Source organism: Corvus moneduloides, chromosome 1 (genome assembly GCF_009650955.1).
Source record: "Corvus moneduloides isolate bCorMon1 chromosome 1, bCorMon1.pri, whole genome shotgun sequence".
Lineage (NCBI taxonomy): Eukaryota > Metazoa > Chordata > Aves > Passeriformes > Corvidae > Corvus > Corvus moneduloides.
The window spans coordinates 19,401,637-19,423,832 of NC_045476.1; the positions used below are offsets into that span (position 1 = coordinate 19,401,637).

Genomic DNA, 22,196 nt, shown 5'->3' on the forward strand with positions numbered 1-22,196 from the left:
AAATGGGGAGTCACTAAAAATAACTAGCATGTAGTCCAAGCTGTATATGCCAAACAAAAATCTAACAGAAGACAAGCTGCAAAACTGTGAAATGAACCATATACTTACCTACAAGCGTCTGATCTGTTGCTTGTGGGAATCGACTTTCCTCATCCAGCAGAGACAATAAACCCATTGGCTTCTGCAGGAACATATCTAGGAGGGGCCTGTTGTCCTCGTATTCTATAACTCTTGCATCAACACCTTCGTAAAGGTATTCATTCTGCAGCAAGAAACAGAAGGCATGCTCTGTGCATACAGAACCACTTCAGAAAATAAGTCTCAAACTGTCAATTGTAGCAAATTAAAACGACACTGAGAAAGTATGCCTCAGGGCTAAAGACATTAAGGTTTTGCAGAAACAAGTGTCAGATGGGATTTTGGTTTTGAATATGTAAATTCAATACTCCTATGGCATATTTGGTAAAGTAAGATACTTTACAGGAATAGCAAGAATTAAAGAAACAGTCGAAGAAGATAAAGTATAGTGTTTGCAAATAGAGATCTCAGGGCCTATTTATTTCCTTGGTCTGAAAGGTAGAAAATTTCTTAACCATTTAGAGCTATATTTACATTCCCAATTCATTGCTCAGATCTAAGTGATGGCTAAGATTTACAAAAGTGACTATAGGTTACAGTGGCTTTGTTTGATCCCTCCTCAAACATCTCGAAAAATTCTTATGTGGAGAAAAAAGATGCACATACTTTCTAAAAATTAAAGAATTGTGTACATACTTCCTAGAAATTAAATAAATTGCCTCATAATTGCCTCTAACACATTTCACTCATTTTAAAGAACTGGGGAAAGGTATTCCCCAAGATCTAAAAACAACAGAAAAGCCGGTGGGGTGGACTTTTTGGGTTTGCTTTTTTTGTTTGGTTTGGTCTGGCTGGTTTTCTCCTGAAGACTGCAAATATCTCTGGATTCCTCCCAGACTAAGAAAAAGCAAATAACAAATGTGTTCACACAGTGTGTTGCAATGGTTTTATCTTGAATATAATTTAGATTATAGCTGGAGAACACAAGAATGACCTTCCTTAATCCTTTAGCAAGCTGTAGATTGACCAAGGGAAAGTTGCTCTAGGGACTTCCACCCCCCATTATTTTTGCTTGCATTAGGTAAAGCAGTAGCAGTTATCTACCACACAGTGATCCTGTTTGTGCCAGGGCTGTCTTCAGTCCTGTGCAGGCTGTACTGTGAAACACAGAGTTAAGCCTTTTGATCTACTTTAAAAATCATCCCTCGACCAAAGGATGGGACTTTATAAGTGTTGTATTCATGTATGGTGTTAACATCACAATTTTGCTATCCTGAATTCATTGTGGGAAGAGTGTCACAAAAATGAATGATGGCTAATATTAATGAGTTCAAAGACCTCTAACCTTGGAAGACCTCTCCTTATGTGTCATTCATTTGCATCTGAGTGAGTGAAGAAGGCAATACATTGAGCATTTAAAAAAGAAGTTCACTTTCATATACAACAGAATAGCACCTGTTTCATTCCTCTTAACCTCAGAGAAACAGCAAAAGGCATAAAATCAATAAAACTGGTCTAAAAATACAGGCATAAATAAAGATCTACTGATCCATTTGAAAGAGGACACGAAATATATACCTAAACCCTTCTGGAATCCAGATTGATCTAATTTCCCAGGACACTCTTCACTCTTAAGGATAGGTTATAATTCAGTTTATATGCCATACAAGGGTGTAATCAGTAAGAATCTCTCCTACAGCCCCGTGAGGGCTCCTTGTTTGAAAAGCTTAACATTAACCTCATTCATGCCTCCCCTGAAGCAGTGGACAGGAGGAGTTTTGCTTTTTATTTTAATCAATGACCTGAGTAGCAGGACAAGACAGGAGACTAATAAATGTATTGCTGATATAGGCAAGAAGTTAATTATATACCTGTAGGAGCTGGTGGCAGAAAGGGTATGAATCTGTGTTATCTCCCAAAGATAACATGGGAGCAGCGGCAGCTAAACTGAGGGCTACAGCTGCACTGACACACAGACGTGCATGGAACCAGCTGTTACTTCCTAGAATTATCTAGAGTACCCTTATCAAGGGGGCAAAGGGAAGAGATTCCTCAGGATGAATCTATCAGTGGAAAGTGTTTCTGTGACACTTGGGCATCCTCAAACAAGCTCTCACAACCCACCTATCTAGTGATAAACTTTTCCTAACTTCAAATGCTTGTGAGAGAGGCTGGTTTAGAGAGCTGATAAAGTGTTCTCCTCAAAAAAGAAAGGAACTCTTAGTAGCTGTACTACTATACTGTAACAGCCACATTTGCTCCCCTCCCTGCCCAGCCAGCATGCAGGGCCTGACCTCCAAGCCTGCAGTGTATGTGACCTTTTTGTGTCTTTTGTGTCTCGACAGTTGAATGAGTATCAGCACTGACAGTTCGGGTAATGCTGCCATCTGCCCAGCAGGATATGAAGGAGTTCACTCCATCACTTCCCATGGGCTCCTGAAGGACAGCTGATAACCAAGCCAGGCACTAGTGTGACAGATGACTCACAAATGATACTGTACTACATTTACTTATGCAATGCTGGTTTCAACCACATCATTAGGATACAAGCAGCAAATATAAAAGCTTTAACGATGGACATCATAAAACTGTAATGAAATAGGTCTTATTTGAATTAATAAGATGAATCAGCTACAGGGTTTTGTAATCCCCCGTGATGTTTTGTGACAAGAAAGCTCCGCAAAATAGCTACTTCTTGAAATTCAAGAAGTAAGAAAGTATTCCTGTGGATGGCATGTCAAAAGGAATAATTGAGTTACACTATTAATTGGGCTCCCATCTCATCTTACTATTGCATGGTATAACTTCTATGATCAAAACTAGGTAACATTAGCTTGTACCACCTGTTTCAGTGGTAACAAAAGAATTATTAAATGCATTAGGAAATGGTCTTCATGTTTAATAAAGTAATGCCATTTTGCTGAGAACATGTTACGATGACACTTTGGTTCAAATGCAGACACCAGAGACTTATCCAGAACCAACCTTTTCCAGCTGAAACTAGAAGATTAAATTGTCATAAGAATGTAAAATAAACATTGCATACATTTAATGCAAAAAGTATCATCCTTTCAAATGACAGCAAACTTGCTACTTTCCAAAATGCTTTAGCTATCTGCCATTACACCTTTTACTTTTTATGGGGGAATGACAAATAAGAAAGGAAGGGGAAGGCTGTCTTGCTGGACAATGTCACCTGCAGATCTTGGAACTAACAGAAATTAACTTACATCAGTACCTAATATGTAAGGGAAACAACCTGAAGGACAGCACTGAAGGTCCAAAAGTTCTGCTTTGCTTTATATTAAACAAAAAAACCCCTTGTGCCAGCAAGACTAAAAGCAGTGACTAAGTTGAGAGGCCAGATTCTCTCCCCAGTCAGTAGAGATAGGGACATACCTATTTGTCTCCATTGGCTACTGGGAATCTGCATTGTCTTAAACTATATACCCACTTCAGTCTTTCCGTTAAATTAGGGAAAGGAGATTGCCTTAAGGCCTAAAAGCCTTTATTATTAAATGCAAAAATTAAGTCAACAATAAAGAATAAATTCCCTTAATTCTGACTTGAGTTCTCCACGTTGGCACACAGACACTCCACTCTAGCTGACACCCTGAGCCTCAGGTTGTGATAGTATCACTGTTCCTTCCTTTGACCCCATCACTACTGAGGCCTTATTTGTGTAGGCCACACTTCCAAGGAAAGCAAAACTGTGAACACTCTTCAGATTCAGATAGAGAAAAGAGACCACTGACAATGCTGAAACCATGTCAGCTCAGGCTAATGGAAAGTCAACACAAAGGTCTTGGTGACTGCTGGCACCAGCCTTCTTGTAAACATAACTTCTGTCTTTTAGAGTTAGACACAAACCCTTGCATATAAAGTCATTTGTAAAGTCAGGCAGATACATCAGCAAAGGGCAGAGATCATCCTAATGTTTGTTTTTTGCATCAGTGATACTTTTTATTTTAATTTACAATTAAAGTATATTACAGGTGTCAACACAGGAGAGTTCTTACGGTGAACAGAAAAGATTCTGACGCCCCCTGCTTGCTCAAAGGCTGTTTTTGTGATGTACAACTGGGACAACCATGTAATAAATAAGTGAAAAGTGATGTCTTATAATGACTATCAATCATTCTGTGCCATTGGGTTATAATGCAGAATAACACATTTCTCATCTCCTGTCTCTGAAAGGGGGAGATTTACACCCACACGTACATGAACTATATAGCTCATTCTGCACTGCTGTAGTAATATCTTTGGAGACTGCTACAAGATAATATAACAAAGTTTGATATAATCTGATGTAGTGGTTTAATGTAAATTAAGGTAGACACTTGGCTGGTATTACAGGCTGGATGTGGACACTTGCAATAGAAATATTACGACTGGTATAAATGAAATATGAATGGGAATTTGCGATTAAGCACCAGAAGAAAGAGTCTTAAAAGAATAGCCATGTGATAGCCTGTGATTTGAATGAAGAACATGTGTTCGTAACAATAAAACTGGGGGAAGAGTTGCTTACATCAAGAACAGAAGGCCTTCACTTACATAAAAACACAGTGCAGAGAGTTAGTGAGGGGAACACCCTCTAAAACCGACAGCAGGAGCAAGACTGTGAGGTTGTAGCACATCACACACAATTTTCCTATGAGCCCACCAAGGAAATGGACTGCAGGCATAAAGATATATATATTCCAAACAAGGAAAGCCAAATAATGACCTTGCCTAAAGAGTATGGACACTGAAGTAAATAAGGGTTTGAGGCAAAGAATGATTGCTAAAGGCTGTAAAAGATATGTCCAAAAACTATTTCAGCAAGAAGAACCTAACAGACATGATGAAGACTTGCCAGCTGGTGTCCATTATCCTATATGTCACTCACAAATTATGTTGGCCAGACCACTTGAACACACACACACAGACACAGACACACAGACACAGACACACAGACACACAGAGACACAGACACACACACACACACTGTGGTGCATTCTATGTGTGAGTCAATGAAATCTAGGAGAGAATGAATGGAAATGGGTACAACTGACATACTTAGAGATTCTGTAAATAAAGATCACCTTCCCCTTCCATAGGGTCTGTAGCTGTTGTACTAATTTCCTACAGGGAGAAACGGACAAACTATATATTGTCAAAGTAAGAAGTTAATTTTTCCCCTCATCTGCTCAGTAGCAGAATAACCACCCTGCAGAATAACACTGCAGCAAGGCACATGCAAGAGGGCAAACTGTTCCTACTACACAGTGACACCACAAACCTCTGCATTAATATAGGTCTGGCCAAAAAGTTCTGTACTGGGATACCTAGAAACAAGTAAAAGCAGATTACACTGAACTTGACTCCAATCAAAAAAGAGAAGGAACATTAAGACAGTATTAGCGTGTACAGGAATAGGGCTAGGAAAGCCAAGGCAGGTCCATCAGCAGCAAAAGGCAGCTAGGGAGAATGTAGTCCTGCTGCTGAACAAGTTTGTGGATGACATGGAAAAGGCTGAGATATTCAATGCTTTCTTTGCATAGGTCTTGACTGATAACCCCAGGTCCCTGAGACCAAGGGGAAAAAGTCTGGAGCAAGGAAGACTTAAACTTAGCATAGGAGGATCAAGTTAGGGAACATTTAAGCAAAGTGGACATATGCAAGTCCATGGGACCTGGACAGTGCCTGGGTTTGGCAGGAATAAACATTGCTGCTGCAGTCTGTGCTATTTCCATCTTCCAACCGTTAGAAACAGCAATATCCAAGTGCCCTTCTTTAGTGAACCTGTGTACTTTGGAAAGAAGATGCCTAAGTAATTACAGCAGATCAAGTTAAATTTTCTCTGACTTTTAGATGATATTAAAGCCAAGGAAATACTTGTGTCAATAATCTTGCACATAAATCTAGAAAAACAGCTACAAGATACAAGACTGCAAGACAACATTTCCTGAAATAATTGGAAAGAGGATAAAACATTGATCCATTAAAAAAAATTGCCATATTACACATAGATACAGACACCTCTAGACTGACACATGCCTGTACATGCATGTACACACCTGCATACATGGACACATTCCAAACTCATATCTGTCTCATCCTTAAAACAAACAGTGATTAACACTGACAAAATACTGTACTAACAATTAAAATTAGCATTCAGGAGAATTTTCATCCATGTATCATAAACACCAATAATTTCAGTAAAACAGCAGAAGTATAATTTCACCTACAGTTTGAATTCTGACTATTCTGCCATACAGAATTCTGAAATATTTCAATTTTCAGCAAGATCAATTTTTTTTTCCCTAAACATGTTATTTCTTCAAATAACAATATTGAACAATGATTTAAAGGTGGTTAGTTTAAGTCTCCTGGAATTATTTACAAAGTTGAGATTATATTCTTTGAGGTTTTTCCCTCTCCAATTTAATAAATTTTTATATTTACAATGCTATTCCTTTTCTCTACTTTACAATAAATTATTTATTTAGCTGAGATGATCTAGTTTCTCAATAAGAACAAAATAATTATGAGATTTGCAGTTTTTAAAAATGGAATTTCAGTGTTCATTAAGCTTATTAGTAAACTATTATGAACAGTGCACTTTTAAAGTTTTGTTACCACTCATTTACATTTTAACTAGAGAATCATACATTACAACACTCATTATTCCTCAAGAAAACAATATTGCATTTGCATCAATCAGATTATCACAGTGCTGCTTAGCTACTGTAAATTTCAAATTTAATGCATTTTATGTTGGCATTTTACTTGCAAATAGCAAACACTGCTTCACGGAATACATACTTAAAAACCATTTGTTATAATCTGTTATTTACAACCTATTACAGAGAAGGAACAACGCAGTTTCTTGAGACAAGAAACATTACATACATTCAGTAATACTAAAGCTTTATCGAAATAATCAACACATACCTGTTCCCAGGCAAAGACATGTTGATTGAAGTAGAACTGAATTTGTTCATTGGCAATGTTGATACACAGTTGTTCAAAAGAATTTTTTTTGAAATTCTCAAAGCCAAAGATGTCAAGAATTCCAATGTTCAAGCCATCATCATTTTCACTGCAAAGATGAAATATACTTTCCATTGTTGTATCTATTTTACATTAATTACCTTCATTACTATTTCACAAAAGGAAATCATGGGCCAAATCTGAACACCAGTGACACAGGGTAAGTTTGGCTGAACCAGATATCTCCTAAAATGACAATAATTGTTTGTTTGAAATACAGTAAATGCAGATCAATTCAAAGATTACTGAATATGCAGAACAGATACACTGAATCACACAACAACCAAGTCAATTGATAAGTGAATAGAGGATTTATAATTTTATTTTTACACTAATATTTGTTAGTAATTATTCTAAAAAGCCGACTACAGTGCAGAAAGAATACACACTTCTTTTTGTTTCTCTTGTAATAACACAGGCTTTACTCACCAACATCGTGAAATTAAAGACTGTTGTCATTAAGTATTATTTCTTCATATTAGTTACTCATAACAATTAAAATTGCTTAGTTTAACATTAAAGTAAAAAGAATGACTAGCTAGACATTTTATGCAGCTAAATAACTACTTTATGCACTAGGATGTGGTATGCATTGAAATTACCAATTAAATTCCAGAGAAGCACTGGAAAAACTTTGGCTTGATATTTTAGGTAGGACTTACTGAAGATATGTGATCACTTCTGCAACTGGAAAAAAGCTCTAATATTTATTTGCTGAAGCAAAAAATTAAGAAGATATAATTTTATAATAAACTGAGGCTGTCATTAGTGTCTTTCTAGGCAAGTAAAATATAAATCACATTCTTTTGATAAAACCTCTTTGGGCGGCTATCTGTAACTATTTTTTAAATAAAGATTTATGAAATCAGAAATTAAGAATTAGCCTCAAGACACTCATGAATAGTACTTAAACCTCTTTGTGAAGTCCATCTCAAAAAAAGAAGCATTTCATTGTGGAGGGATCTGAAATCGGTGACTGTTTCATCTGTCTCAAGATTACATTTTTGATGAATAGACTGCTAAAATTAACTCTCCCATTCCTTTTTCAGAGCTAATTACATAAAAATAGTAAATGCAAATTATTTTACTACCACAAGATCAAGCAAAAGTTGTTTGGGTTTTTTTTTACAGTGAACATTTCAGGTTGGATTTTCTCCCTCCTCACCAGCATAATAAGTAAATATTCAGTTTGAAAAGGGCTCCGTAACAGACAAGTGAGGGCACACAGGCTAGAAGTGCTGCCCCATCTATCACGGATTTTATCCTATCACTTACTGATTAAAATTCTTTTTGTTGTTGCTCTGCTGTAACCAAATATTGAAAGTTTAGATGAATTTTAGGACTGCAACCTTGGCTCTCCTCTGATGTCTATGAAGAAAAAAATCCAAGAAATACAGATTTGAAAACCATAGCTATTTATTATTGATACGGTGTTTAAAATGTCACCTTTTAAGTGTTAAGTGGACAATACCTTCAGTAAATGTGTTTGAAAACTATTCCCACACATATATGAAACCATGCTCATAACAACAGTGACAAAAGAAACAGCATCAGTGTAAATAAGAGCAGAATTTGACCTATGCAATCAACATGATGAATATCAAAAATTTACTCTGAAAAAAATACAAAACAAAAAGTAGCTAATATGTAATTTAGAAAGGGTTAAATGAGTAAAGATCAACAGGAAAACACCAGATGCTTTTGCCAACCATACCTACTGTATTTTCGTTATATATTATGAATAGGACAAGACATTTTTGACATGGTGGTATCATAAACAAAAAGGTAGCAGAGAAAAAGAACTTAACTACACTAAAGGCTCTAGTGTAGACAATATTATTCCCAGAAAAAAATCTCTCTTTATTCTGCAAAATCTTCTTTTACCTTAAATGTTTGTCAGGTTTGAGTAAAGTGTTGATGCGATTGACTATCCAGCTGAAGAGGCGCCCATACAGTGCTTTGGCCATGGCATCTCTGACATCAGTGGCTTTTTCCACAGTGTTGGGACGAATAATTGTTTCTCCTCGAGTCACGACACAGTGAGAGGTGAGGGCCTCTTGCAGTTCATCTGCCTGAATACACAGCAGGGATGCGCCTAGGAAGGAATGGCACAGGCATACCTCAGAGACAGATTTTGGAAGGTGAAACAGGCATTTTTGCAATCAAAGGTGCAAGTGCAATGTATCATGAATAAGGGCCAAATCAAAGTCTTGAACTAGGACTAATGAGGAATTTTCACACCAAACAAGTGTTGTTATCTAATTTAGTCACCAACCTTCCTATCTTCCACTGCAGTCAATGAGTAAGTGATTCAAAGCAGAGGCTTTAGGTTCTAAATTCCTTTATCAAGGAGGCTTTTTCTCCAGTCTATGGAGAAATGCTAGGGAATCTAGGTGACTATGTAAGAAGCATCCAAGTTGTGAGGTGTGAATAACCCTCTCAGTTACAACCCACTCATAGAAGCCACTGCTATTCTCCTTTTGCTCCAAAAAAAGGGGTGCTTCTTTCCCAGTTCCACAATATTTTTCTATGGCAAGAAAACATGTAAGAAGATAGCATGAAGACTTCATTATCTCCTCAGGTGTAATTACTGAGAAAGTGTAGCAAATTTTTTGAGAATCTTTGCCCCTTGGCCTCCTCCACCTCCCAGCAGCTTATAATGTAAGGCATCCCTTCCAAAGAACTAGTGAGCTGTATTTCAACAGGCACGTGGGGAACAAGTAATGAGCAGCTGAGAAAGAAACTGGGAAAAAACTATTCAATGCATTAATGAGGTTCTCCATCAAATGTTGAAATAGCCTTGGAAAAATTCCAAAAATGTTTTCAGGCATCTGCAGTATTAATCATGTTTCCTGTATGCCAGAGAACTGGTTAGTCAAATAAGATGCATAACATGGAAATTGTTTTCTTTTTTGCATTTGAATTCAGGTGGGCTTAGAATTCATCTACCTCCAATTTTTAATTATTCTTGCAAAATTTCCACGTGAATACAGTTTTCATTGATATCTCTCTTACAATAAAATAAATTTGCTATGAAAACACTGAAGAAAAACAATGTTAAATTAAGGAAAAAACACTTACAATTCTCAAGGGCTACTGGATTGGAAATGTTGCTCTTGTCAATCATATGTTCAGATACTACTGCAGAAAATTCAATGTTACCCACATTTAAAATGGCAGCCAGGACACTGTACACACTTCCAAGTTCCTGAAAAGTATATTAAAAAAATGCAATACTTAATAGCCAGGTAATTTGCCTCTGTGGTTTGTGCAATGGGCATGTGCGTGTGTGTTGTTTCCTGTCGCCTGCCACATGCCCACTACTTTCAGGAATGCAGTTGTCAGAAATTATTCCTATTCTGTACTTAGCAAAGTCTTTCAAGAGTAAGACAGTCAAAGAGGGCAAGACAAACCATATACTAACCTCTCTTCCATACTTGTTGACAGGACAGAATTGACATGAAGTAGGGAAAGCAAAAACAGTGGTGTGAATATCCTCTTACACAGAAAGAATTCAGAGGTTATTTATATCTACCCTTCACTGTGTCTACAGGTGCAAACATGTCTAAAAATTTAATACGCAGATCAACAAAAATATAAAAAAATCTGCATCTATGTTTCTTGCATCATGGAAACAAAGCTACTTCAAATAATAGGTTGTGGTGGTTTAGCAAAACTTGGTTTGTAGGGGCAGACAAGAAAAAAAGAGGAAAAACAACTGCCCAAAACTTCTGTGACTGGCACAGAGCCAATAGCTGATGGGCAGTTTGCCAGACCATGTGGACAAGCTGGAAACGCCTCTGTGATGACATATTTAAGAAAGAAGGGATGACGCAAAGCTCCTTTTTCTCTTGTTCCCCTTGGCGAAGGGGAGGGACCCCCGGGCGCTCTTGGCGCAGCAGCCAGGGCCAGGCCGCCCAGAGGAGCCACTCCAGAGCCACGAGCAGCCACCTGGCTGGAAAATCCCCCAGCTGAGGCTGGGACAGTGCGGCTGAGATTCTTCTGAAGCTGCCGTGGCCCAGGCGGTGCTGGCTGGCCCCCTGAGGCTGGTGGGGCTCGCACCAAACCAGGCAAAAACACCACGCAGCCAGCAGCAAGAGACAGGGAGAGTCTTTCCCCAATGCAGAGCCCTGGCAAGATCAACTTCTCAGCTGCAACTTAAAGACACCAACTTTCTTCTAAGTCAGAGAAAAAGGAAAAGTGAGGTCACGTGAGGAAGGCCAACATGGCAGCACCAAGGTCGGTGGGGGAAGGGAGAGGGCGGAGGTGCTCCCAGCACTGGAGCTGAGATTCTCCTGCAAGCCGTGGTGAGGGTTATAATACACGTCTTAATAAAACCCTTTCTCTATAACTCATGGAGTGCATAGGGAGGTGCAGAGATCCATGCACAGCCCGTGAAGAGGAGTGCTCATGCTAGAGCGCACAGACGCTGAGAGGCTTTTAAAGATTGAAGAAGAGAGCCTTTGCTTGCAGGCTGGAACAGCTCATCCTTAAAAGACTAAACCCCATGAACTGTTATGACCCACGCTGGCAGTTGTGAGAAGACTCCATGACCCGTGGGAAAGATTTCCACATGGCAGCAGATTCGGGCGGGCTGTTGCTTGTGAAGTTTGAAATCGCGTTAGATAAGTTTGCAGAGAACTATCTCCCGCAGGAAGGATCCCACGGCACAGCAGAAGAAACTCTTTTCCTTAAACATGAAGAAAGACTCTTAAGAAATAAAATACTGACCAAACCCCCACGTTTGTTTCCTTGCACGGTTAGTGGAAAGAGGGAAGATTGGGGAAGAAAGGTGTTCTGAAAGTTTGCTTTGGTTTCTCATTACTCTTTTTACTTTTAATTCTGTTAGTAATAAATCTTATTCATACTGTTTAATTTTGGACCTGTTTTGCCTTGAAGTTTTTCTTTTTCCTCAATAATCCTTATTTCACCTCATGAAAATGAAGTTTTAAGTTCCCCTCTGCTGCTCAGCTATAGCAGAAGCAAATAAGTGAGTAGTTTTTTCATGGTGCTTGGCACTTAACCAGCATCAAACCACCACATAGGTCTATATCATCTCCGACCAATGTCATCAGAAAAAGTTTCACTGGGAGAAGAGTGAGGCCTCACATCTCTGATTTGGCAAAGCATTTTACCCTTCAAAATGTCAGTTAGGAACTCACCAAAGCATCTTAATATGGACTTCGCTTAAACAAATTTAGATTTCAAATTATTTAGGAGGTTCTGCGATGGTTTAGTTGATAAGGTGGTGTTAGGTCATAGGTTGGATTTGATAATCTCGAAGGTCTTTTCCAACCTCATTAATTCTGTGATTCTGTGAACAAGGACTCTGTCTTGAAAAGAGCTGTTACTACACTGGACAGTGAAGTGATAGATACAGTAAATTACTTTTAAGTACCTATACATGAGAAAATAATTTGAAATTAGTAAAATAATGCTTTCATTGCAGGTTTGACTTAGATTTTACCTCCAAATTTTCATCTGAATGGTGAGTATTTATTGTTATACCTGATGATCTGATTATTTTTTATTCAGAAAATGCTAGGTGTACTTGTAAAGCAGACTAGGAGTCTGTGACACTGCATAATTCGAGGCATACAGTACTAGTGTGTTTTATAAACAGCAGGTTGAAAACCTTTGAAGTAGTTTTATAAGAAGCAGTTTCGCAAATCTGATTGTTATTTTATCATGATGAACTTTTTATAATTGCAAAGCATTTTATCTGTATTATTCAATAGTTTGCTGGTACCATGTCAGGCATCATTTACTCAGATAAAATCTCTAATTGCTCTAGAATACTTGAGCTTGTTTTCAACACTTTCAGAAGTTAATCTAGCAGTTAATAAACACTGATTCCAGTGACAGCAAGACAAACTGGATAAACTCACTCTAAAAAATTGTGCTGAGGATAATTGGCACACAGTTTACTTAGGATTAAGCAATTGTTTTCATTTTAAGCTTAGGGACACAGTAAAAATGCAAAGAAATGGATAGTTTAACTTCTGCCATCATGCTGTACAATACGTATAGCTGCTGACATTTTTCTGCCCTTTTCCAGTGTGTTTGAAATGTGGCTTGATCTGTCTCATACAGCATAATTATTGTTCCCCTCAGGCAGTCCTTTCTTATTAATTTTGCCATGCAGCCTGAAATAAACCAGTGTGATTTTAAGACAGGGAGTACTGACAGTAGTTACTTTTGAAACCTGTCAGTCAGTTAAAAGCAAATTTCAGAGAAATAAAGCTTTGTTTAGGTCTCAGTTTTAACTGGAGTGGATATTTTTTTCTGTCCATGGCTTTCAGCTAATAAAACATTGAACATGCTTATATAGAAGTTCCTCTGTGCACTGGGATGAATGTCAAAGCTTAAGGCTGCCTTACTAAAAAGTGATCTTAGGAATGGAATTCAATGTCCTTTTCTCACTGAAAAAAATTGTCTTCACACATGTATCTGATATCAGAAACTCCATGGGGGAAGAAGGCTGTTCCTTCACTCTTGCAAGCACAGCCTCAGACAGGCTAATTCACCCAGAGGAGGATGTAAGGCAGGCTAACATGGCTGGGGCTCACTAGTAGCCACAAACAGATTGCCCACGGCGCTCAGCCTGCTTCTGAAATTGCAGGGTTCTACAGGTAGGTAATTCTTCGCAGATTCAGCTCACGGTGGCTTGCTGAGTTAATCAAGTAAAGATCCATGCTAGAACTGCACAATGCAGCCAGCGACCTAGTTCTAACTGCATCTTCAATATGTATGGAAGGCCTCTTCTGGATGATCAGGATTATTGTGTCAACCCGTTCAAGTGAACAAAAGAACTGGAAACAAAAACAGACTTGCTGCTTTTCATGCTTTAAATTAGGACTTATCAAGGTCTCTAGTGCTGTGACAAAACTGCTGTCAGTGCTGAACCATGAATGTCCTTTCATGCTGCTTCTGGAAAGGTGAAAGCACAAGTGAGAGGATGCGATAGTACAAGTGTGATATTACTAAATGCAGTTGTGAATAACATGTAGAGAAGAAAGAGACTGTGAATGCCACTGCTACTACGACTTAATGAAAAGTGACTGTGGAGGAACAAAATAGGTGAATAAATCTGTTCTGCTAGCTATTTCAAATATTTACATTGAGGGAAGTCAGAAATAGTCAACTGAAGTGAGCAATTTTCTGTGAAAAGCTCCTTACCACATACAGTAATGGAGATGAGTTTTGTCAGAGAAATTAAAACATTCATCCATTCTGCAGCACTAGTGCTCTATTTCACAGATACTATATGGATCATATCTTTACTATTTACATTGTTTATAAATAAAGTCAGAGATAAATGATACCTCTGTAAGGTAAAACTAGGCACAGGATGGGATTTCTTTCCTTTATAAATCCAGAATCCTTTTTTATTTTAATTCTACCGAAGACAGACTGAGAGGGGTTTAATGGCCAGCTGAGCAATGATATGAAATCATAAAGAAAGAACGGGTTCAGTTAAGGTTTAGTGATGAGATTCATCTCCAAAGGGATTTAAGAACTTCATTCAACTTTATCCCTGGAGTTGTGAAAATGTATTGAGTTCATCAATACTCAGTTCAACTCAATGAATTTTTAGAACTCTCACCATGGACTTCCTCTTAAAACTGAGATGAGGCTCACATTCACAGGCCTAGAACTATTGGCTAATAAACAGTTACAACATCATATTCTATGCATTAAATTTGATAAAATCTTCCCCTCCCCCCAATCACTCAGCTGTGCTGTGTTCACTCATTTTGAAGTCTTGTTGACTAATATCATTTTACTGGCTTATCCATGCCTTGAAACCTTAAAAATTTAAATAATACTATATAACAGTAAGTTGACCATGCAAGATCCCAAAACATAAGCACAATGCTGCTAAAGGAAGAAAATAACAAAGGAGATTTGAATGCTTTATGTAAGTTTTTCTTGATTAAGGTAGTTGGTAAAGTTCACAAAGGAAAAGGGTTATCAGCACTCACCTCCAGCGTAAAACCTATGACTTTGAAGCACTGTTCTATTAATTCAAACTGAGACTTATAAAAGCTATTGTTCATGAAATCTTGCACTATTCTGAAATGATCATTTTGCAGATATCTGAAAGAGTTGATGGATACAGAGTTAGAATGTAAATGAGGCTGACAATTCAACACCACATTTCTTAGTAATCAATTTATGCAAAAATAAACTACATTACCTGGGAGGTCTACAATCTGGCAATTTATAATGTGCCAGTTTTTTCTTTTCTGCGAGACCAGCATAAATATAATAAAAAATATGGAAATTTTTCTCTCCTCTGAAACAACAGAAACAACAAACTGATTTAGTAATATAACCATGCTACGTTTCTTGATGACACGCATACTATTACTAAATGTTATTTTAATAACATTTAATAACACTCACACAAACTGACAGAGGACTCTGAAAGAAGCTTCACTACAGAACTTCCTGTGAGCACCTTTTCATGCCATTGTATGTTTGTCCTCACACTGCCAGGGTGGCTGCTCGGTGCTAAAGCAGCTCAGTGCTGCTCTGCCTTCGATGCAGTTGGTAGATGCTGTGTGAGATCTTGCACATTGCTCACCCACCCACATTGAATGGGCTGCTTAACTCCAGTTATTTTAAAAAATCTTCTGACTGTGGGAGAGGTATACACTCCTGGTTTGCTGAATGCAGTATGTCTACTGTGTCCTTTAGCCCTGAACCAAGAAGCAAACATTCAGCAAAAGGACCTTATCACTTGGCATGCTTTGCCTAGAAGCTAGATGCCCAAAACTAGGACAGAGGTTTATTACACATTTAAGGCTCCTGTGCTCCTTATGAGAAAGAACTGGATCCTTAGGTGAAAATTTACAACCATGACTGAGCCCTGAGATGCCCAAGTCAGTCACTACTGACTAAGAAAAAGGAATTGTGTTCAAACCCCTGCTTTGTGCATGAGCATCACTAGATCATAGAACCATAGAATGTCTTGGGTTGGGAGGGACTTTAAGGATCATCATTCATGGGCAGGGACACCTTCCACTAGACCAGGTTGCTCAGAGACATATCCAGCCTGGCTTGAACACTTCCAGGGATGGGGCATCCACAGCTCCCTGGGCAACTTGTTCCAGTGCCTCACCATCCTTACACTAAAGAATTTCTTTCTAATATCTAATCTAAACCTATTCTCTCTCAGTTTAAAGCCATTGCCCCTTGTCCTGTACTACATGTTCTTGCAAAAAGTCTCTCTCCATCTTTTTCGCAGGCTCTCTTTGGGTGGAAGGTAGCAATTAGGTCACCCTGAAGCTTTCTCTTCTCCAGACTGAACAATCCCAATTTTCTAAGCTGTTCCCCATAGGAGAGGTGCTCCATCCCTCTAATAATCTTGGTGGCCTTCTCTGGAATTTCTCCAACAGGTAGAATATATTTCCTGCAGTGAGGACCCCAGAGCTGGATGCAGAACCTCAGGTGGGGTCTCACCAGAGCCAGGTAGAGGGGCAGATTTCCCCCCTAGACCAGCTGTCCACCCTGATTTGGATGCAGCCCAGGACATGTTTGGCTTTCTGGGCTGGGACTGCACATAGCTGGGTCATGACCAGCTTCTCATCCACCAGCATCCCCAAGTCTTTCTTGGCAGAGATCTTTGATCCGTAACCCTCTATAAACAATTCCTACCATATGTTCCAAAATGGAAAACAAGCAAACAAACAAAGAAATAAGCTACAGTACTAGAGGAAATTCAGAGGAAGTAAATCCAATTTATACACTTAACACAATACTCCAAAATCCCACGAAGAAATGTATAACTGAACTATTAGAAAGTTTTTAATTCTTTGCACATTCTTATTTTATATATCACATGGGTATTTTTGTAAGATTTGTTTAAATAACCCAGGAGGCAATGAAAATCATCTGGAGTAGTTTTCAGCTAGCTTACAGATTTATAAGCTATTCATTATATTTTTTAAGAAAAAAATCCAGGTACCATATTCATCTTTGTGTTTTGAACCAAGGTGATTTCCTGCATCATAGGCCTACTCTGTAACCCCCAAATTAGGTCAAATACAATTTTCATACTTACACTGCCTGGTGGACAACCCTGGATTTTTCAAGGAGGTACTCTGAAATCTGAGCTCCTACTACAGTGCCACCACAAGTGAATTTCATTTCCAAATATTTTCCAAATCTGCTTGAGTTATCATTGATGATAGTGCCAGCATTCCCAAACGCTTCTACAAGGTTGTTCACCTGGAGAATCTTCTCCTGCAGAGTCCTGTTATTAGCCTGCATGTGAAAAAGATATTGCTTCAAATTATCAGTAATTATTCAAATATATACATTTTAGGTGGTTTTTTAATCTTCTCATTGGTATTGTGAAGTGTGACATAATCAGGGCAGCCATTCCCATGGTAATTATATGGAGAGAAAGGCATATATATACATATACATACATATATATATACGTAAAATGAAATCTGTCAGAATATAGCAATCTTCAGAACTAAAGCTGTCTGGAAGAGATAACACACATAATGATAACAACACTATCAATGAATTTCTGTGGTTTCTGTGGTTTCTGTGGTTCTGTGGCTCTGAGATGGCCTATCTGCTTTTAGGATCCTTGTTAGCATCTGGTTACTCTCCACTGCACCCTAACAATCCATTAGTTTACTTTCATCTCATCTGGGACATGCAAAAAATGGCATTTTATTTAGATGGTTATGGTGGCCTCTTCTGAGACTGACTATGTCCCACTGACAGCAATCTGGTTGTGGAAGGATGAGAAGCTAGAAGAGGATTTTATTTAGTACTGTTTGGGTAACTTGAAGACATTCAGTTAAACAGGGAACTGACTAAGTCACAGCCCTCACTGCAGTGGGTACTTTTCCTTGTGGAAATCCCAGCATATTTTCAACTGACCCTAGTTCAGGAGGGAGGAAGGAGCAGATAGATCAGCATCATGTTCCAATGTTCTTTGGAAAATATGCAACAATCTCACCCCACAACCAATACCCTGTCCATAGGTTCAGCCCTTTAGGCCCAAGCTAGCAAAGCCTTACAGAGACATCCCCTCCGCCACTTACCTTGCCCAGGACAGTGAGCTGCTGAACCAGCAGATGAGCACTTTGTGTCTTGCCAGCTCCACTTTCTCCAGAAATAACAATACACTGCAGAGAACAGAAAAAGACTCTGAGCTCCTCACACATCCCTCAGCCTGGCAGAGGATGTAATTAGACACCTCATCTATACCTGATCGGAGTTGTATGTCACCATGGACTGATAGCCTATGTCAGCAACAGCAAAAATGTGAGGAGGGTTGGCAGTCCGTTTGGCTCCAATGTACAGTTTGGAATGCTAAGTGTAAGAAAAACAAAAACATTACCACTGTCCTTTAAAAACTTTTTTAAATTGAAGTTTGGTTTTAGTTTTAGATTAGTGTACAGCATGCTGAGGTTTCCAGCACTGATGTTTTCTGAGGGAGCTGTTACTGTACTCACTATACCATGAATCTGTATGTACTTAGTACTATAAGAATGGCTTAAAAAAATTAAGTGCAATTTTCTATAATTTTTGCCCTGATTACACTATGAAACTCAATTTATTAGGAGAAAATTTACTGTTTTCAGACATCATAGTTCCAACTTACCATTTAAATTTACTTGTGCTTCACTTCTTATTAACATCCCTGCATGATATTGATGTTAAAACATAAGATCTTTTCTGTACCTGTAGTATCTGATAATTAATAAGCCCAAATTATTGTATGATCAGACTTTAATATCTTTCCCCTTTTGTATAACAGGGAGACAGATTCACAGAAGTTAATATTTTACAGGGTTGCTTTGTGCACAATCTACACTATAGACATAAAACCACCAGAAATGAATCCTATTTGAGTTTCTCATTTCTGTGCTGAAATTCAGCACGTGTTAGGAATGTGTGTCAATGTACACTTGAAAGAACATATCTACTGGTAATTCTCTTTTTCAGAGTAAGCTAAAATAAATCTCAAGAATGGTCTTACTTTATACTTAACATGAATATTTATATTTTAGTGGAAATTGGTGCTAGTTTAAAATAACCAAACCTAAATTTTCACACCTGTGAAGAATAAATATCTATGTTCCGAAACGGGTTGACAGCGATGAGAATGTCCCCAACATATGTGTAGATCTGATCCTTGGCATAACCCTTCTGCAGCTGTTCTGTTACTGTATTCTGATGGAAAATGAACAGGAACAATGAATCACATGGGGGAAAAGAGAATATTAGGAAAATGTATAAAATATTTATATAGTTTCAGTGAGGGAGGATAAGTAGGGAAGGTATTTATAGTCAGGAATACAATCGATCATGATCAAAAGAAAGTGGTATTTTCAAACACACTGGCATTTCTAATTTTTTGTGTCCAAACTCACTTTGAACAATATATATTTACAGATCCCCAAGCAGCTGTAGAAGAAGGAGTTAATAAGTACTGCTTTCATTCATTTAATCAGAGGTTTCCATGAGACAGTCTTGTCTACGTTTCTAATACTAAAGTTTCATGTAACTTATCAAGCAAGAGCCATATGATTGAGTCCATAACTGCTATTACAGCTGCTTTAACATTACTCTCAGTTATGATACAACACAGATGTTCAACTGTTTGGTTCCCCTTAATGTAAACAATAAGGCATCTTTCTGTATTGCCAGCCAGTCTCTGCTGTGATTGTTCTTTGCTGTTGCAGAGCCAGTCCTCCCTCAACGAAGAAAAAAGAAGGGCCCATTAGTGGCATTCAAAGTTCTTGATGTAATTTCCCTCCGCTTCTTCTGCATACACAGCTGGGTATATAAAGTGCCTGGTTAGGTTTCCAATCAAAACAGGCCACAGAGCTGAATGAAGAAATTCAAACCAGCCTTGAGACTAATCTCAGGTACACGTGAAAATATATAGGCCCCATACCCAGTGGAACGGAACAACTGGCAGCAGAGGACTACAGAAGGAATTGCTTTCCTTCCCCATCCATCTATTCACAGTGTTGTACACTGTGTCCTGGTTAATACACTTAAAAGCTGAATTCTCAACAGCTGTAGAGGTTATATTTCCTTCATGAGAAAACATAAGGAGAGAATCTTGGTTTTCCATTGCCTTGATAAACTTTTTGGTTTTGAATGCTCTCTTTGTTTTTGGCCAAACCAGATTCATGTTACAGAATTAGTTTAGGAGAACTTCTGCCCTTTTTGAAATTATTTCTTGCATCAATAGAAGGTCTCTTGTCTTGCTCTGATGATGGGGATATCTAAACTGGAAGAAAAATTTGAGTGGAAGAAAGCTGTTATTCATATGTGAAAGAGGTTTTAAATTGGATTTGATTTAGTAACACCACACAGTCAAATGGTGTATTTTGACAGAGGCTTCCTGAGGACTTCCATGAGAATGCTCCACCTCTGAGGAGATGGGATATATTCCAGCTTGTCTGTTTCTTTGTGCAGTAAAATCTCTTTAGCTTGGATTGTTTCTATGTATCATGGTAAAAGATAAAAAAAAATGTATCATGGTGAAAGATAAAAAAACCCCAAACAGTCTTACTTTTCCCAATACTAAAAAAATGCTTAAACCTGAACTTTGTGCAGTAGATGAAGTTTGGATTAGCTCAATTAGAATTAACGAAACATTAAGCTACTGTAACTAAGCTCTTGGGAGATGGAAAATGTTCCACGAGCTGTCAGCATTATATAGTTTACCAGCTCAAGTGCCACTATGAGTATTCTGGACTGACAAAGATACACAATACCATAGAAGTTTTACAGATAAGAGAATGTGAATTATAGTCTATGCACAGCCCAGTAGATGAAGAATGACAGGTTTTTTACAACCACTGATGGCCTCTAAGACCTACAGATAATGTGTTGTGGCCTGATTCTTCTTTCTGGTTTTGAAGCTTAAAGCACAGACACAGCAGACTTCTTCCCTCCCTTATGCCATGCTCCCCTACTCCTAGAGGACTCATTTTCGAACTTTGACAAACCAGTGATATTTTTATCAGTAATTTTGCCAAAAGTTCAGCAGCAGGTATTGACAGGTCAGAGTCTCAGTGGACATAAATTGACCCTCATGCATGTCCACACTAAAATAAGTCAGCGAGAACCCAGTCTGGGAGAGTATGGTAAGCTAGTTTAAGACAACTCTCAGTGTTTAAGCAACAGGGACCGAAGGTCTTGGACCTAGACCGATTTCAGGTTAAGACACTGTTGCAAACTGGATACTTAGCTGTAATAAAATCCAGTGATACAAATTCTGTTTAGTCAATGGTGTTACAATACTGTTTGGTCCACAGCTGTAACTCCAGAGATTGTTTTAGCTTTGAGTTGAAACCTTTCTGGCACAGTAAATCTTATCAAAAGTATTTGGCATAAAGTGGTGAAATGTCATTGTACACTTAACACGATGTTGTGTAAATTCACACAAATTCAACTACGGTTGAATTTGAAAATCAACAGCATACCATTGTAATTTAATATGTGATTACTCCTCTTCAGGAAAATATGAAAAAAGAGATTCTTACCTCATCCAGTACCTCCAAGGTTGCTAAATCATCTACCTCTTCTTGGCTTGAAACTAGTGACTTACTGTAGTTCCCTTTCTTTGTATGAATACGTTCAAATCTAAAAGAGAAAGAGATACAATCTCCTGACGTAAGGAAACACAGAACAGATCTTACATCTGCAACCATCTTGAAGGCCAAAACATTCCAACTTTCCATTGTTCTGAATTTAAACACACACAAATGTTTGAATAGCAGGACAGGAGTCAACTTCTTGGTACAGCACACCTGTACTTGACAATTCAAAAGCTATGATTTGAACCCAGAACCACTACAATGAAGAACTTTGTCACTCTACAGATCCCTGCTTAGATCACACCCCCACATCAGCTGCAAGACTGGAGCTTGCTAATACAAGTAAAAAAAGAGAACATCTTCATAAAGCATGTAATAGTGAAACTCTGGCACCAACATGCAAAAAGATCCTGACAAAAATTATGGATAGGACAAACCTGGGGTGTATGATGAAATAGTGCAGCAAAGATGATGCAGACAAAGCAT

General features: G+C 38.2%; 1 protein-coding gene across 1 annotated transcript in view; it reads right to left on the reverse strand.

The window, feature by feature from the left end:
- Positions 1–22,196, reverse strand: part of MYO3A (myosin IIIA) — a 117,018-nt gene that overhangs the window by 36,168 nt on the left and 58,654 nt on the right. Inside the window, 11 exon segments of the mRNA XM_032100904.1 lie at positions 109–262; positions 7,021–7,168; positions 9,004–9,214; positions 10,201–10,327; positions 15,105–15,219; positions 15,320–15,418; positions 17,189–17,391; positions 18,192–18,275; positions 18,358–18,462; positions 19,210–19,326; positions 21,657–21,756. Coding sequence (XP_031956795.1) covers positions 109–262; positions 7,021–7,168; positions 9,004–9,214; positions 10,201–10,327; positions 15,105–15,219; positions 15,320–15,418; positions 17,189–17,391; positions 18,192–18,275; positions 18,358–18,462; positions 19,210–19,326; positions 21,657–21,756 — 1,463 coding nt within the window.